The sequence below is a fragment of the Papio anubis genome, chromosome 19 (assembly GCF_008728515.1).
Source record: "Papio anubis isolate 15944 chromosome 19, Panubis1.0, whole genome shotgun sequence".
Taxonomy (NCBI): domain Eukaryota; kingdom Metazoa; phylum Chordata; class Mammalia; order Primates; family Cercopithecidae; genus Papio; species Papio anubis.
The window spans coordinates 24,694,871-24,709,090 of record NC_044994.1 but is presented as its reverse complement, the minus strand read 5'-3'; the positions used below and the strand labels follow the sequence as shown (position 1 = coordinate 24,709,090).

The 14,220-nt window shown below is 36.1% G+C and overlaps 1 protein-coding gene across 2 annotated transcripts in view; it reads left to right on the top strand.

Annotated features, from left to right (window-relative positions):
* KLHL14 (kelch like family member 14) overlaps window positions 1-13,637 on the top strand; it is a 100,508-nt gene extending 86,871 nt beyond the window's left edge. For both annotated transcript variants that reach the window (XM_009192579.4, XM_021930021.2), the window contains 4 exons: window positions 5,732-5,922; window positions 6,004-6,162; window positions 9,010-9,167; window positions 11,543-13,637. In XM_009192579.4, the coding sequence (XP_009190843.1) occupies window positions 5,732-5,922; window positions 6,004-6,162; window positions 9,010-9,167; window positions 11,543-11,683 (649 nt within the window). In that variant the 3' untranslated portion in view covers window positions 11,684-13,637. The remainder of the gene's footprint in view (window positions 1-5,731; window positions 5,923-6,003; window positions 6,163-9,009; window positions 9,168-11,542) is intronic.
* Window positions 13,638-14,220: the final 583 nt, after the last annotated feature.

Here is a 14,220-nt window from a genome sequence, read left to right as displayed (position 1 = left end):
CTACACTCCAGCCCGGGCAACAGAGTGAGACTCCATCTCAAAAAAAAAGGAATCATCAGCATTCTTTCTCTTTTCTATTTCTTACATGATCTCTCACCTGAGTATCTCTCTTTTTATAACATTCAAGTAGATTACCCTGAGATTAAATTGGATTCTTAATCCTAAATTCCAAGCTAAAAGAAATTTTCATACAATACCATTTATTGAAAAATGTACTTATTGCAGCAAGACAGCATGAATCCATGCTCTAATGAAACTCAAGACCTAACTTTCTACTCTATATACAGGTAAATACATTAAAACTCCCTTAGAAGACTAAAGGCTATACAGTGAAAATGATAAGGCATGATACATTAAGGACCACAGACACTTTTAGGAATGTCTAGTTCAAAGGTACCTGAGGAAATAATTCTAAGTCAATTAATAGTTTGACCAACTTAATGAATCTGAAGCTTCCTGGTATCTTCCTGCAGTGCACCCTGTTTCTCTCTTTTGGAGGTTATTTCCTGGTTGCTGTTATTACAGCTGCATCACTTTGCCCTTTAATCAAAACTATTCCAAAAAGTTTTACTTAAAACACAACTATCAATACATGTTTGAAATGTCATCATCTCATCACCGCGGACCCCTTTGCTGGGGGCTGTACACCATGATAATTAACCTTCATGCCTTCGGCTTGGGAGGCATAACTCACGTCGTGGTCAATTATCCCACTGTAGAGCCCCTAAGGATGGGAAGTATTGCTGCAAAACCTAATTAGTAATTTTTTTGAAAATGTGTATTGTTTACTTGATAGTCTGTAATGACCTCCTCTGAGGCACTATGGCCTATCATGGCAGGGTCCTACTTAGACAATTTTTAGCAGCTCATTGACCTGATAAAAAGACCTGCCATGGTCTGTCGGCGCCCGGCAGCCACCGTTGACAGGATGGACTGTTCAACGTTTCTTTCTAAGTCATTATGGTATATCATGTCACGTCCCTAGTAAAAGAAGTTTTTTTTTTAGATTTAGAACAATCAACTCGATAGACCAAATAAAGAGCTCCTTACAGCACTGAGTGGGAAAAGGCAGATCTCACAAATGCCCCGTCAATCTTGCAGCTCCATCTCTCCTATGGGCTGGTTGACCCAGGCAACAATCCATAACTTAAAATGAAATTTTTCTGTCGTTGCCAAGTTTCCATTCAAAATAGCAAGTACAATCAGTTACTAGTGTAGATTAATTGGTGGTTTTTAAAAAAAAGAGGAAAAAGAATCTAGAAATATATGAGACACTCTTCAGATCAGAAAAGTTGCTTAAAACATTTAGTTAATTTTATATTGTGTAGATCATGAATGAAACCGGAAGTTCCTGTCTACCCCCTTCCCTTATGCTGCTACCAAACTGCTGAAAAATTATTATGCTGAGAAATCACCAAACCAATTGAGAATACTGAAAACACATTGTAAGCCACCTCCGGGGTAACCTACCCTTACAGAGCTGTGCTTGCTATTTTGAATGGAAGCTTGGTAACGATAGAAAAATTTCATTTTAAGTTATAGATTGTTGCCTGGGTCAACCAGCCCACAGGAGAGATGGAGCTGCAAGATTGACGGGGCATTTGTGAGATCTGCCTTTTCCCACTCAGTGCTGACAGACTGAGTCCCAGAATACCCTACCTAGCCAACCCTTCCAAAAGAATAGAGAAAAAGTGCAGAACGCCTTCCCAGTTTAGCAGGGAAATGGGCCCATGGCCTTCAGACTCACTCAACCGTGAGTCGGCTCATGAATTGCATACCTGCTGGCTATGAATTTACTGTCAGAAATGAATAGATGAAAATATAAATTTAAATGTAGTGCCAATGAATTGTTTTGCTCTCAGATTTAGAATTTAATTCTTCAGTAAGGAGAGGAAAAATTAAAAACTTGGATCAGTAGAAATGCTTTGGTAACTTAATTTTTTTTTCAGTAAAACTTGACGTTTGAAGTATTATTCTTATGGAGATCTTACCCCCTAGCTAATCTAAAAAAAATAGAAGAAAAAGCAGTTTGGGAAGCGTTAAGAACAAAGCCTGTATTTCACAGAGTAAATAAAAGACAAGAATTTCATATGTCAAAAAAATGCGCCAATGTTTAAATATTTTGTTTCTAGTAATATTTTGTGTTACAAGAAACGATGGGAGACAATATTCTTTTTAACATATCCATTGTTTTTAATCCAATGACAAAAGTCAAAACTTCAAGCTGGGTAAGGATATAGTAATCCAATCTCATGCTTTAGGATATAAACTGACAACTCTAAGGGCCAGAAAGAACTTGTAAAGATCTGTAAAATAAACCGGGTTTAAAGTATATTTGTATGCATTATTATTAATCTTTTTAAAACTTATCTCACAAATACTGAATATTGCTTCTGGCAGTGGGGGCAGGGGAGGCTGAAGGAGGGAGAGATGAACAATTTGAAATAGAAACAGTGTAATCCCACTAAAAAATCTTTAACAATCTTGAACTTACTTTCCTCTCAAAATAAAATAGCCTAAACCTTGTATGTTCTTCATGTGGCGAAGAGGGGCAGGGAGCATTGTCAAGAGAGACCTGATATGGTAAGATTTTAGCCTAGAGCAAATGTTCACAGTTGCTGGCAGACCATTAACAATCAGGTTTCTAAAATGCATTTCAGGAACTCTCACTTTGGGCACGCAAGGGAATAAGTCAAAGATTCAGAATCTTTACTGTTGGAATTTCTACCTAAAAATGCACTTTTCCTCAGGAAGTGAAACCTGCTGATTTTTTCCCATTTAGATCCTAACAGTGACACTGTGTGGATAAAGCTAGGAGTACACACGGAGTGTCACATGAAGAACGCCTTGGCTAGAAAATAGAGCAGGTTCTGACAGGCTGACCAGGTGTCACGGTGAGGAAGGAACCAGACCATAAAAAGTGAAAAAACTGAATTTTAGACAAGAAAATGAGTTCACCAAAGGGAGATCTTCCTCTTATTCTCCAAAATCTAAACTCAGTTAAATAGAAGGTTTTCATACTAATTGGCATCTTTTCTTCTAAACTAATGCTGCACAGAACTCACCATGACCAGCTTACAACCCATATAGTCCCAATTCTTTAAAGATGGCCCATTAGTGAAAAAGAAAATGTACTGCTTCAGAGGCCCCTAGACCTACTGTAGAATCACATGGAAGAAGTATACAGAACTACCCTAGTGTCAATGGTGGAAAAAAAAATATATGTTACTTTAGGACGGATTTTTGTAGACATGTGTCAGTCTTTTCAATGAAACACTTAAACTTGAAAAGGTAAACGTACTAGTAGAATAACTTTGACCTATCATATTCAGTGAGAAAGTAACTGAAGTCTGGTTGAGGAAATAGAAGGAATCAGTAGTTTATCTGTATGCACTTAATTTTGCAACTGCTTTGAAATCTTATTTTATATTTAGATGAATTTTTAGTCCCTCATACCAGAAAAATCTCAATTTTTTTAAGATCAGAAATCCCTTTGATGATCACATTTAAAAGCTGCCTCTGGCCAGGTGCGGTGGCTCACGCCTATAATCCCAGCACTTTGGGAGGCCAAGGCGGGCTGATCACAAGGTCAGGAGATTGAGACCATCCTGGCTAACACGGTGAAACCCCATCTCTACTAAAAATACAAAAAATTAGCCGGGCGCAGTGGCGGGCGCCTGTAGTTCCAGCTACTCGGGAGGCTGAGGCAGGAGAATGGCGTGAACCCGGGAGGCTGAGCTTGCCCACTGCACTCCAGCCTGGGCTACAAAGCTTGACTGTCTCAAAAAAAAAAAAGCTTCCCCCCAAAAATGCACATGTGCAAAAACATCTATCTACAGCATTTTATTACAATTTCAGAGCCTCACGAACCCCACAGAAGACATGGACCCAGTTAAGTCTTTACTTTATGAAATCTGACTCATCTTCTCTTTATTTTATTCCTACTTTTCTCCCTACCACTGTTTTCATTATTGTTGTTCATCATCTTTCTGAATTATCCAAGGCACATATTTCCTTCAAATATATCAAGAAAATCTAGAAAAAAACCAAACATAGCTAAAATACTGCTCTAAAATTATCAATGATGTCTATTAGGATAATTTCAGGACTATTAAAAAATGAATACATTACCATCCATAACAAATATCATGCCTGTATGGTAACAAATCATCTAAACGAATATTAAAGAATTTAGTTGTCACTTAAACATTATTCGGAAACGTTTACATGCAAACATCTTGATGGTCAATTTTTAAAAACCTTTTATCCGGGTAATATTAACTGACAGTTCCTGAACATGAACAAAATGCTGGACACTATGACAAGCACTTATATGTATTTGCCAATAGCCCTGTGAGAAAGAGACCATTATCGTCCCCATGTTCCAGATGAGAACCTGAGGCTGAGAGGGGTTGGGTGACATGTCAAAGGCCACACACCTAATACGTCATCTAGCCAGGCAGTCTTACTCAGGAAGCCAAATCGTTAATCACCATGCTACACACTACCTCCTAAATGTTTTGGTACTTCCTAAACACAACCTGGAAAATCTCGAAGCAACATGTTTACTTGATAAAAACCTGTAGCACTCCTTGTCTTGCAATCGACATTGCACAAGAATCTTGGCATCTATCTTAATAGAGATCATTAATTCATTAAATATAAACTACATTATCTGAGGGACATGGCACTTAACAGTTTATACTTATTCAATATTGGATCACATGTGTTCCTTGTGAAGTATATTATTCCAGTAGTAGCAATGAAAAAAAGAAGCAAACAGTCAAAAGCTTGCTTAAAGTTTCAAACTAGTCATCTTAACTCCCAATTTTTGGCTGCTATTTGAACGTTATTCTCCCTGAGCTCCCATATTTTATTACTTGCCAAGTTTTACATTTTCTAACTTTAAAATATCTTTTGCATCACCCCTTTCCACTTCTTCTACTACAGCTCTAATTCAGGTCCTCAGTATCTTCAAATCTCACTCCTAAATGATGGCATATCTTAGGATCGTTCTGTCTACAGTCCTTCCAACACAGCTTGTATCTTTTGCTCTGATGGCATAATGGGATAATATAGTCAATAGCCTCTCTTAAAAAGGGACTTAAAATATCTTATAGCCTTTTAAGAATCAACACAAAAAACTACTTAGATGAAATTCCTGTAACTGGTTATATAAGTGCAAAATTTGAACTTTATATGAAGTTCACAAAAGTTATTCTATTTGTAGTAGTACTAAGGGTAAAAAAAAGTGATAATTGAAGAAAAATTTTGATGATGTAGTTCTCTTATAAATTGGGAACAATGACCCTTGAAGGACCATAAAGAAAGTGAATGTCAAGATAATTTATTATTGTTACATTATCTACTTCATTTTTCACTTTGTCTTACAGAGCTACGATATCCTCACAAGGTACCGAATATCCCAAATATTAATGAACACTTAACAGTGTATAAAAAGCAAGATAAAAAGGGCTGAAACAAAGAGTTGGTGAATTTCTCCCCTACTATTACTTTAATATCAAGAATATTAACCAGAAAGGGCAATACATATGATTACTGTAGAAGGTCTCAGACTTACAAGGTATATGTGTAATTTTTAAAGATTTGCAACCCTTTCTGAAGCAGAATGCACCCCTTTTCCTGACTACCTGGGTGGTGCTTACCTTATTTCAAAAGGTAACATTTCACAGCTCCTCTTGTGATTTACTGTGGGTTGTTTTCATTGTAGAAGAGCCAGTTTCTATGCATGTCGGTTGGACAAACATTTATACGTTATTGGCGGAAGGAATGAAACTGGCTACTTGTCCAGCGTGGAGTGCTATAACCTAGAAACAAATGAATGGCGCTATGTGTCCTCTTTGCCACAGCCTCTGGCGGCTCATGCGGGAGCAGTGCACAATGGGAAAATATACATTTCAGGCGAGTAATTCCTCCACTTTTTGTTACAAAGTTCAGTTCCAAAGCACTCTCTTGACTTGTACGTCTATGTTTATTTCACAGGGGGTGTACACAATGGAGAATATGTCCCATGGCTATATTGCTATGACCCAGTAATGGATGTCTGGGCTCGAAAACAAGATATGAACACAAAACGCGCAATTCACACTTTGGCTGTAATGAATGATCGCTTGTATGCAATTGGAGGAAATCATTTGAAAGGTCTTTTTTTTGTTGTTTTGTTTTTTAGTCACAATAACATTTGCATCTCATATTTCTTGCTAAGGGGGTTTCTCCTTAGATAATGATAGTTAACCAAGTAAAAAACATGTTGATCTAATAAAATCTACTCTGTGTAAATTGGCAGTACCCTTGAGCAAGCATTTATTTTGGCTTTTCTGCAGATAGGATTATTTTTTAGTTACCATACACATAAAAGAAATGAATAATGATGTCTACAGAAAATAAGAAACAGGAGCATTAATAACTGAAGAGCACAAACAATTTGTTGTAACAATGAATTCACTGAAATACATTATTTCTTATCACCAAAGTGGTAGTAATGAATTTTTTCCAGAAAATTGTTTTTTGCAATAATCATAAAGAGCTTTAGTCATAAGTGCACAAAGCTAACGTGATTTCTTAAAAGGTAATATTTATCAGATTTTTGTGTCTAAATTTAGAATTTTTTAAGAATTGAACAGCAAACCACTTATGATTATCAAATTCTGTTGCTTTTTTCAATAAAAATCTTAAGGCATAGCATTTTCAGAGATATGTTTTGGCACCTTTCCTGCCCCAGATATGTATGTGACTGCAACTTTTTGTAGTGTATGTGTACATATATAACATTATGTGCATGCATGTAACACTGAATGTGACAGGAAAACAGAGAGACCGATGATATCGAGAACATTATTGAACTGCTTTGGGCCTCAGTTTCCTCATCTGAAGATGAAGAAACTGCTCTATGATCTCTAAAATCTCCTTCAGCTCTGTTAGTCTGTGATCCCTGAAATTGAGCTAAATGGGAAACAGGCTATCTAAGGATGGTAGATAACACACATGTGTGCATTTATTTTTTAATAGTATATATATCTTTTTAGATGGTTTAGACCTAGATGTTTTTTCTATTTTCCTAATACATGTTTACCTGTAAATGTAATAAAGTCTGAACACGTGTAATTTTTACGTAGATACTTCCAAGTTCGTGTTCATTCAGTCAAGTTCATGTTCAGAAATGCCAATAGCCTAGTGCATATCTGCTGCTCAGCTTAAGTGCTCTCTCCAGTGGGAAAAGATTTTATTTACTACTGTGACTCTTCCCTTTTTATTCTTTATCTCTTTCGATGGTGCTCTTTCATTTCAAGTCACACACCCATTCCTTTATGTCGACATGTTTTATATTAACTTTGTATCCTTTTATGTTAAAATGTGATTTCTTTTCATTTCTTCTGCACAAGATATTGTCTAAATGCTCTAGGATCTTCTAACATTTAAGGTTGGGTTTGGACAGAAAGACTCAGGTAATGACAATCTAAATGAGAAATAGTGCACACACATCAAAACTGGGTTAGCTCAAGGAGGCATCATGGTGAGCATAGGATATAGACATTGCATCTAAGCCTGGGTTTGATTCTAGTTATGCACATTCTAGCTGTGTGGTCTCACTCAAGACGCTTAACCTCATGTCTGTAAAGGAGGGATAATTAATCTTGCCTTTGTGGTTTCTATGAGGATTACAGTCCCCATGTATAACATTGGTACAGAGAAGGCATATATATCTTCAAATTATGCCTCCAAGGTCAGAACCTGGAATTTGCCCAAGTGCCCATTCTAAGTGTATATGTTTCAAAAATCATCATCAATAATCTTAATGGTAAAGGAAAGGAATATACTCTGGAGTTGCAGTGAGTACATTGTTCTGTTGTTCCACCATCTATGTGATTTATTTTCTGTAGGAAGTTAGTAACCGAAATAACCTGTCTACCTCTTCAAGACCAAAATTTCTCCACTTTTTGATTCATCTTCTCAATTATTTTAAAGAATCCGGTATGTTGGTTACTTTAAAATACGCACTGTGATTGTCAGCTAGCAAATATCCATAGCCTGCATTTAACTACAGGAAAAAATAAAATAAATAAAAACATTAAGGGTTTGATCTGCTTGGTGAGTATGAAGCTCCCACTAGGTATTTCTCACCCTTTAAATTAAAGGCAGGGCTCCCGTAGAGTCCAGGAACTTAAGTTGTTCTCAGTGACCTAGGTACTGCCCCAGACACTGGGAACCCTATCAGAAGCGGTAGGAGAAGCTCTTCAGTGAAAGGTACTCAGCCTCCTACTCTAAACCTTGATTCTTGGTAAATATTAGAAACCATTTACATCATCGGAGTTGTTTATAAACATAGTCAAATTGTGAAACAGGTAAAAGATGCTGAACAACATATTTTTAATTTATCAAAACATTCTGAGAGAGTTAAATATTCATTTGAGAAAAAGCAATATAATTTAGTATGCAAGAGTCTGAGTTCTGAAGCCTCTCCCGGATTCAAATCTCAACCTGTCTACTTACTGACTTGTGACTTAACTCAAGTAATTGACTTTCTCTGTCCCCAAGTTCCCTTATCTATAAAATGAAAGTAAGGACAGGGACTATCTCATAGAATGATGGAAGGGATTAAATGAGTTCATTTAAATAAAGTCCTTAGAAAAGAAAACTAGCATATTGTAAGTGCCCTGTAAAATGCTTGCTTAAACTATTATTTTAAACCTTTATTAATAAGGTTTTAATAAACCATATTAATAAGATCTATCCACATATAATCAACCTTTACTAATGACATCTGCTCAGGTATTCTTGCTTTGAAGTAATCTAAAACAACTAGAGTTTCTTTGGGGTTTTTTAGGTCTTTCTGACATTTCTCCCAATCTCAGTGAATTTATGCTTTTGTATCTTCAAAACCATAATTATCTATTTTGGCTTGAGACCTGTTTTTAAAAGAAGGCCTAGCATTGAATTGGGACCCTGAGCATTTATTATTTTGTTGTTCCACTTTGTTCTGTCACTTAGGTTTCTCCCACCTTGATGTAATGCTTGTGGAATGCTATGACCCGAAAGGTGACCAGTGGAATATACTGCAAACTCCCATTTTGGAGGGTCGAAGCGGCCCTGGCTGTGCAGTGCTTGATGACAGCATTTACCTTGTGGGAGGCTACAGCTGGAGTATGGTATGTGTCCACATTTACTGCATGCTCCTTTATTTTGTTTGTGCTTACTTTTTCTGTATCCTTCCAAATGTGTTATCTTCCACACACGTACCTTTTAAGAGTATCATACTTACACACAAGCAGTCAGTTGCTTTAGGCAGTAAAATAGGATCAGCCTGGTGGCTGTTGAACTGGCTTGCTGGCTGATCAACAGCATGACAAGGTGCGGCAGGTCTCTTTCTCTCCTATCTCTATGATCTTGTGATTCTGGCTTCCCAACTAAAAGTCAAACTGAGGTGATTTTACAAATGGTCTGCAGTTCATTAAGAGAGTCTGAAAGGTTTCTGACTGGTAAGGCATGAAAAATGGAAATTCATTCTCCAATATTCATGAAGTCTATTTAGGATGTGTGATTTGCCATTGATTTTTCCCCTTATTTCCCCTCTTTATCATGAAATTTTCTAAACATACACAAAAATCGAGATTAGAATGGGCCCTCATTAACCCATCATTCAGCTTCAACATCCATCAACATTTTGCCACACTTCATCTATCCCCTCTTTTAAAATCTTTGGCTCAGGCAATATGAAGTAGATCCCAGATGTCATATCATTTCACCCTAAATGCTTCAGTATTTACCTTTTAAAAATCGTTAACTTGTGTAAATACATTCTCCAAAATATTAACAATAATTCATTTATAACCATTTTTATATTCAGGTATTTGCCACTGACTTAAAAAAAAAAGATGTGTTTTTCAAATTGACATATCCAAATCAGGATCCAACAAATCTTTCTTATATTTCATCATTATTTCTCTTGTATCTCTTGCAATCTAGAACATTACCCAGCCTCTTTTTGTTTCATGCCATTGACTTTTTGACAAAAGAGGGTCAGTTATACAGAATACCCTACATTCTGAAATTGGTTAATGACTTCCTTGTGGAGTCATTTGAAATAGTCCTCCGTCTGCATATTTTCTAGAGACTGGAAGTTAGAGATAAGGGCATAATTAAATTCAGCTTTTTTCTTTTTCCTTTTTTTATTTCCTTTGCTAACTTCTTTCTTCTTTTTTAGCAAGAATACCTGAGAAGGTGGCTTTGTAGTTCAAATTACAGTACATCAGGAGACACATCGGGTCTAGCAGATTACATATTCACTTTTAAAATGATGAACATTTGTATATTTTCCTAATTACCAGTGTTAGTTTTATAAGATTAATTTGGTGGTTTTAATAATATTATTTAGTTTTATTTCTTTTGCCTCTAACAAGATTGTGACATAATGTTTTGGGGAGCTTTAAAACATTATTAGTTATATGTAGGCAAATATGTATTGACATATGTAACTAGATATTCATGTATGCACTTGTTTGCTTGTACAAATTGTTAGCTGCAAGAATATATACATTTGGAAGTAGACATTGGGGCATTTTCAAAAAAATAATTATTAGGTTGGTTGGCTTTTCTGTTTGTTTCCTATGATAAACACAAAGCTGCCTTGGTTTGGGGAGGGAAATGTTACACAAGCACTAGCCTCTAAAGTTGACAAAGAAAACAAGATTAAGGACATTTTATTTCTCATGTGGCCTCTTGAAAATAAATAAATCAATATATGAGAAAGTTGACAAACTTTCTTGTCCAGTTTACTTCAAACTGGTTTTCAATCCTAGCTCTGATTCTTCACAGTAGCAAAATAAAAATGGAAAAGTGAGACAACAATCTGAAATATCATTGTCTTAACTATTTGAATGTTTAAAGTAAATTTGTTCTTTTTTTTTTTAAAACTTAAACCAGCTGGATAACTTCTATTTTTAGTATATTATTTTTATTTATTTATCTATTTATTTATTTAAGCCAGGATCTTACTCTGTTGCCTAGGCTGGAGTACAGTGGCATGATCAGAGCTCACTGTAACCACAATCCTCCTGTCCTAGCCTCCCAAGCAGCTGGGACTACAGATGTGTACTATCAGGCCCAATTTGTTTTTATCTTTTTTGGTGTGTATGCAGAGATGAGGTCTTGCTATGTTGCCCAGACTGGTCTCAAACCCCTGGGCTCAAGTGATCCTCTCGCCCTCCCTACCAAAGCTCTGTAATCACAGGCATGAGCCACTGGGCCCAGCCAATTTAGGATTTGTTGAGCATCCAGGATCCTCTAGGTATTTATTTGACTTTTATTGTTAGTCACACACACAAAATTTTTTTAAAAATTTTGTCAATCTTACCTTTTACCTTGGAATAGAACAGTTTAAAATCCATTGCTTTCATTTGGAATTATTTAGCAAGAATGGAGAACAGATATTTTCTTTTCAATATATTAATAAATGTGCTCAGTAACATTGCCGCTGCACTTCTCTGACTTCCTTCTCTAAATGCTCCCTCCTCTGTCATTACAGGGGGCCTACAAGTCATCTACAATATGCTATTGTCCAGAGAAAGGAACCTGGACAGAACTCGAAGGAGATGTAGCAGAACCGTTGGCAGGCCCTGCCTGTGTGACAGTTATTCTGCCCTCTTGTGTGCCATACAATAAATAACACCAGGAAACTCTGGAATGAACGGTATCACATTCTAGGAAGCGATGGCACGTGACATCACTATTATAATAGGAACAATGCATTCTAATGGTACAACTGCCAAAACCCACCCCTGGTTTCTGATGATTTATAAGTAACTACAAAAGGAAGAGACCTGTTCTTGAACATATACTGTGTCTGTAACCCAGATCGCACCAAACTTCCTGTGGTGACAGACTCTTCCATTTCAGACTGGTTTTAACTTATCCCAGCTTTACAAAAACTCTTCATGTGAATCTTAACTTTCAAAAGGAGAAAGATAAAATACAGAAGACTGGCCCCAGAGAGACCTGAGATCAGTATTGTGCATTGTAGTCTACCTGCATGTGATCTATGTTGACATTTCGGGGATATTGTGTTCAAGAATGATTCCAAATTTGAGCCAGCAAAATATACTGCATTACAGAAATTGCCACTTGATTCTGTATTCTTAACCTTTGGCTACTTCACAGACTCCATTGGCAACACTGTTATTGAAAATCATATAAGATTAAAGAGAGGCATCTTCGTTTCTATACAACTTCATTTCATACACCTTCTGCCCTTATAGCACCTCATGGGATCAGAAAAGAGAAACATGTTGGCTCTTGTAATAAATGCTTTCTACCCTAGGTTCTAAGCTAGACAATGTCATCAATTCTGTATCCTCAATTTTATCTGAAAGATTAAAACAAAACACATTATGTCACTATTCAGTTCATGGAGGTTGTGCTTTTTCCTAACATGTTATTTACTTCAAAAGACAGGATTGACAAATTCAGTCACGTACTATTTTAGAGATTCTGTTATATGATATGTCTGACCCAAATTTAATCCATAATAAAAAAAAATGAGAGATTGTTTTCAGGAATTCAGGGATGAAAAGAAAGAATAATTTCTGTTAAGTACAATTCCAGTTGTCTTTCTGTTTCTAAAACACAGAACTTACAAGAGCCACAGGAGCCAATTATAGCACCTGACAAAATACTTCTCCTCTTCCTCACCTTTGGGTGGCTCTAGACACTTGACTTACGATCGTTATTCCCCCAATTCATCATATTTTGTTTGTTATCACCAGAGATGCTTGAACTCAGTTAAGCGAGCAATTGCTAGTTGTCTTGAGGAGCATGAGGAATTCAGGAGCAGAAGGTCAGGATAGCATAAGATAGTCTCAGTGTGGCCAACCAAAAGGACAAAACTGACAGGAATGCACATTCGATTTTCACGCCCTTCAGAGCTTGAGCAACAACTTTAGGAGTAAATAAAAGCCTAAAATATTTTTTAACCATCCAGAGATGGCGTTGAATCCTTCAACAAATGTGTCATTCAAAACAATAATTAGGGAAATCCCACAGATGAAAAATGCCTTGGTGATAAGCTTTCATGGCAGAGCACGTCAAGATAAATGGGTATACTGGAATCCAATGCCGTTTCTACAGTAAAGTGCAATCTTCATTGTTTTTGTATTTATTTGTATGTTCAGATCCAAAGGATCCGTTGTAAAAATATATATATAAATATATGTATATCCAGTGCAATCAACTTTCATTTCTTTTTCCTTGATATGAGTATATAGAAAGAAAAGTTACAGTACTCTGTGGGAAAATCTCAGCTGACATCATGAATAGAACGAGGTCTGTTTCAGAACCTTTTGTTGTCAACTGTCACTGTTTCTTCCAAAAGTCACAGTTTATACAAGAACATTTGCTTTCCTTAGACTTGTTCTGAATTTTATTTTTTATTTCTTGCCAAAATAAATAAAAGCATTTATGAGAACTATAAGTAAAGCTTTCTGTATTTCAGAAAGACATAAGTTACTAGAAAGTGAAAAGTGAATAAATAAGTCACAGAGAATGTAAATTTTGTACAGTATTAGAATGTGTAAATGAAGCTTGCTTGGAAGGGGAAAACTTTAAATAAAAACTTTATGTACTAATTCAACTGTCTCTCATATCCTACTTACATAGCATATGTATAAATCTCTACATTAAACTGTTTGAAGGTTAGTGATATGTAAATGCCTAAATATTTTCATTCTGAAGCTATGATTTACAAGTGTATTTGGCTTTCTCACAATATGTAAATGTATACAGTATGGACAGTGCTAAAATTATGGAATACTTCTGGAAAATGTTGTCAGTTAAAAATCATATGGAATCTGATGTTTTCACTACAAGGGTGTTACAATAAGACATAACTTACCTGAGATCAAATAACTAAATATTTACACACATTATTAGAAGTACCATATGTGTTAACAAATACTTTTTAAAGGATAATGAATCACACATTTTATTAAATCAATGATCAAATACATAGTATTTAATTTTATTCTCTTTTAAAGATCTGATGAAGTGGTTGTACAGGGCAATTAAAGGGGCTATGGGAGACATAGGGGGAACTAAGGCTTGTAGGTGAGGGTAGTAACTGGGCAACCTTCCAGGCAAAGAGCTATGTAAGATCAGGAGCTAGGCTCGGAAGCCTGTAAGCTGGGGGAAATTTACTTTAATGCTTCCCAG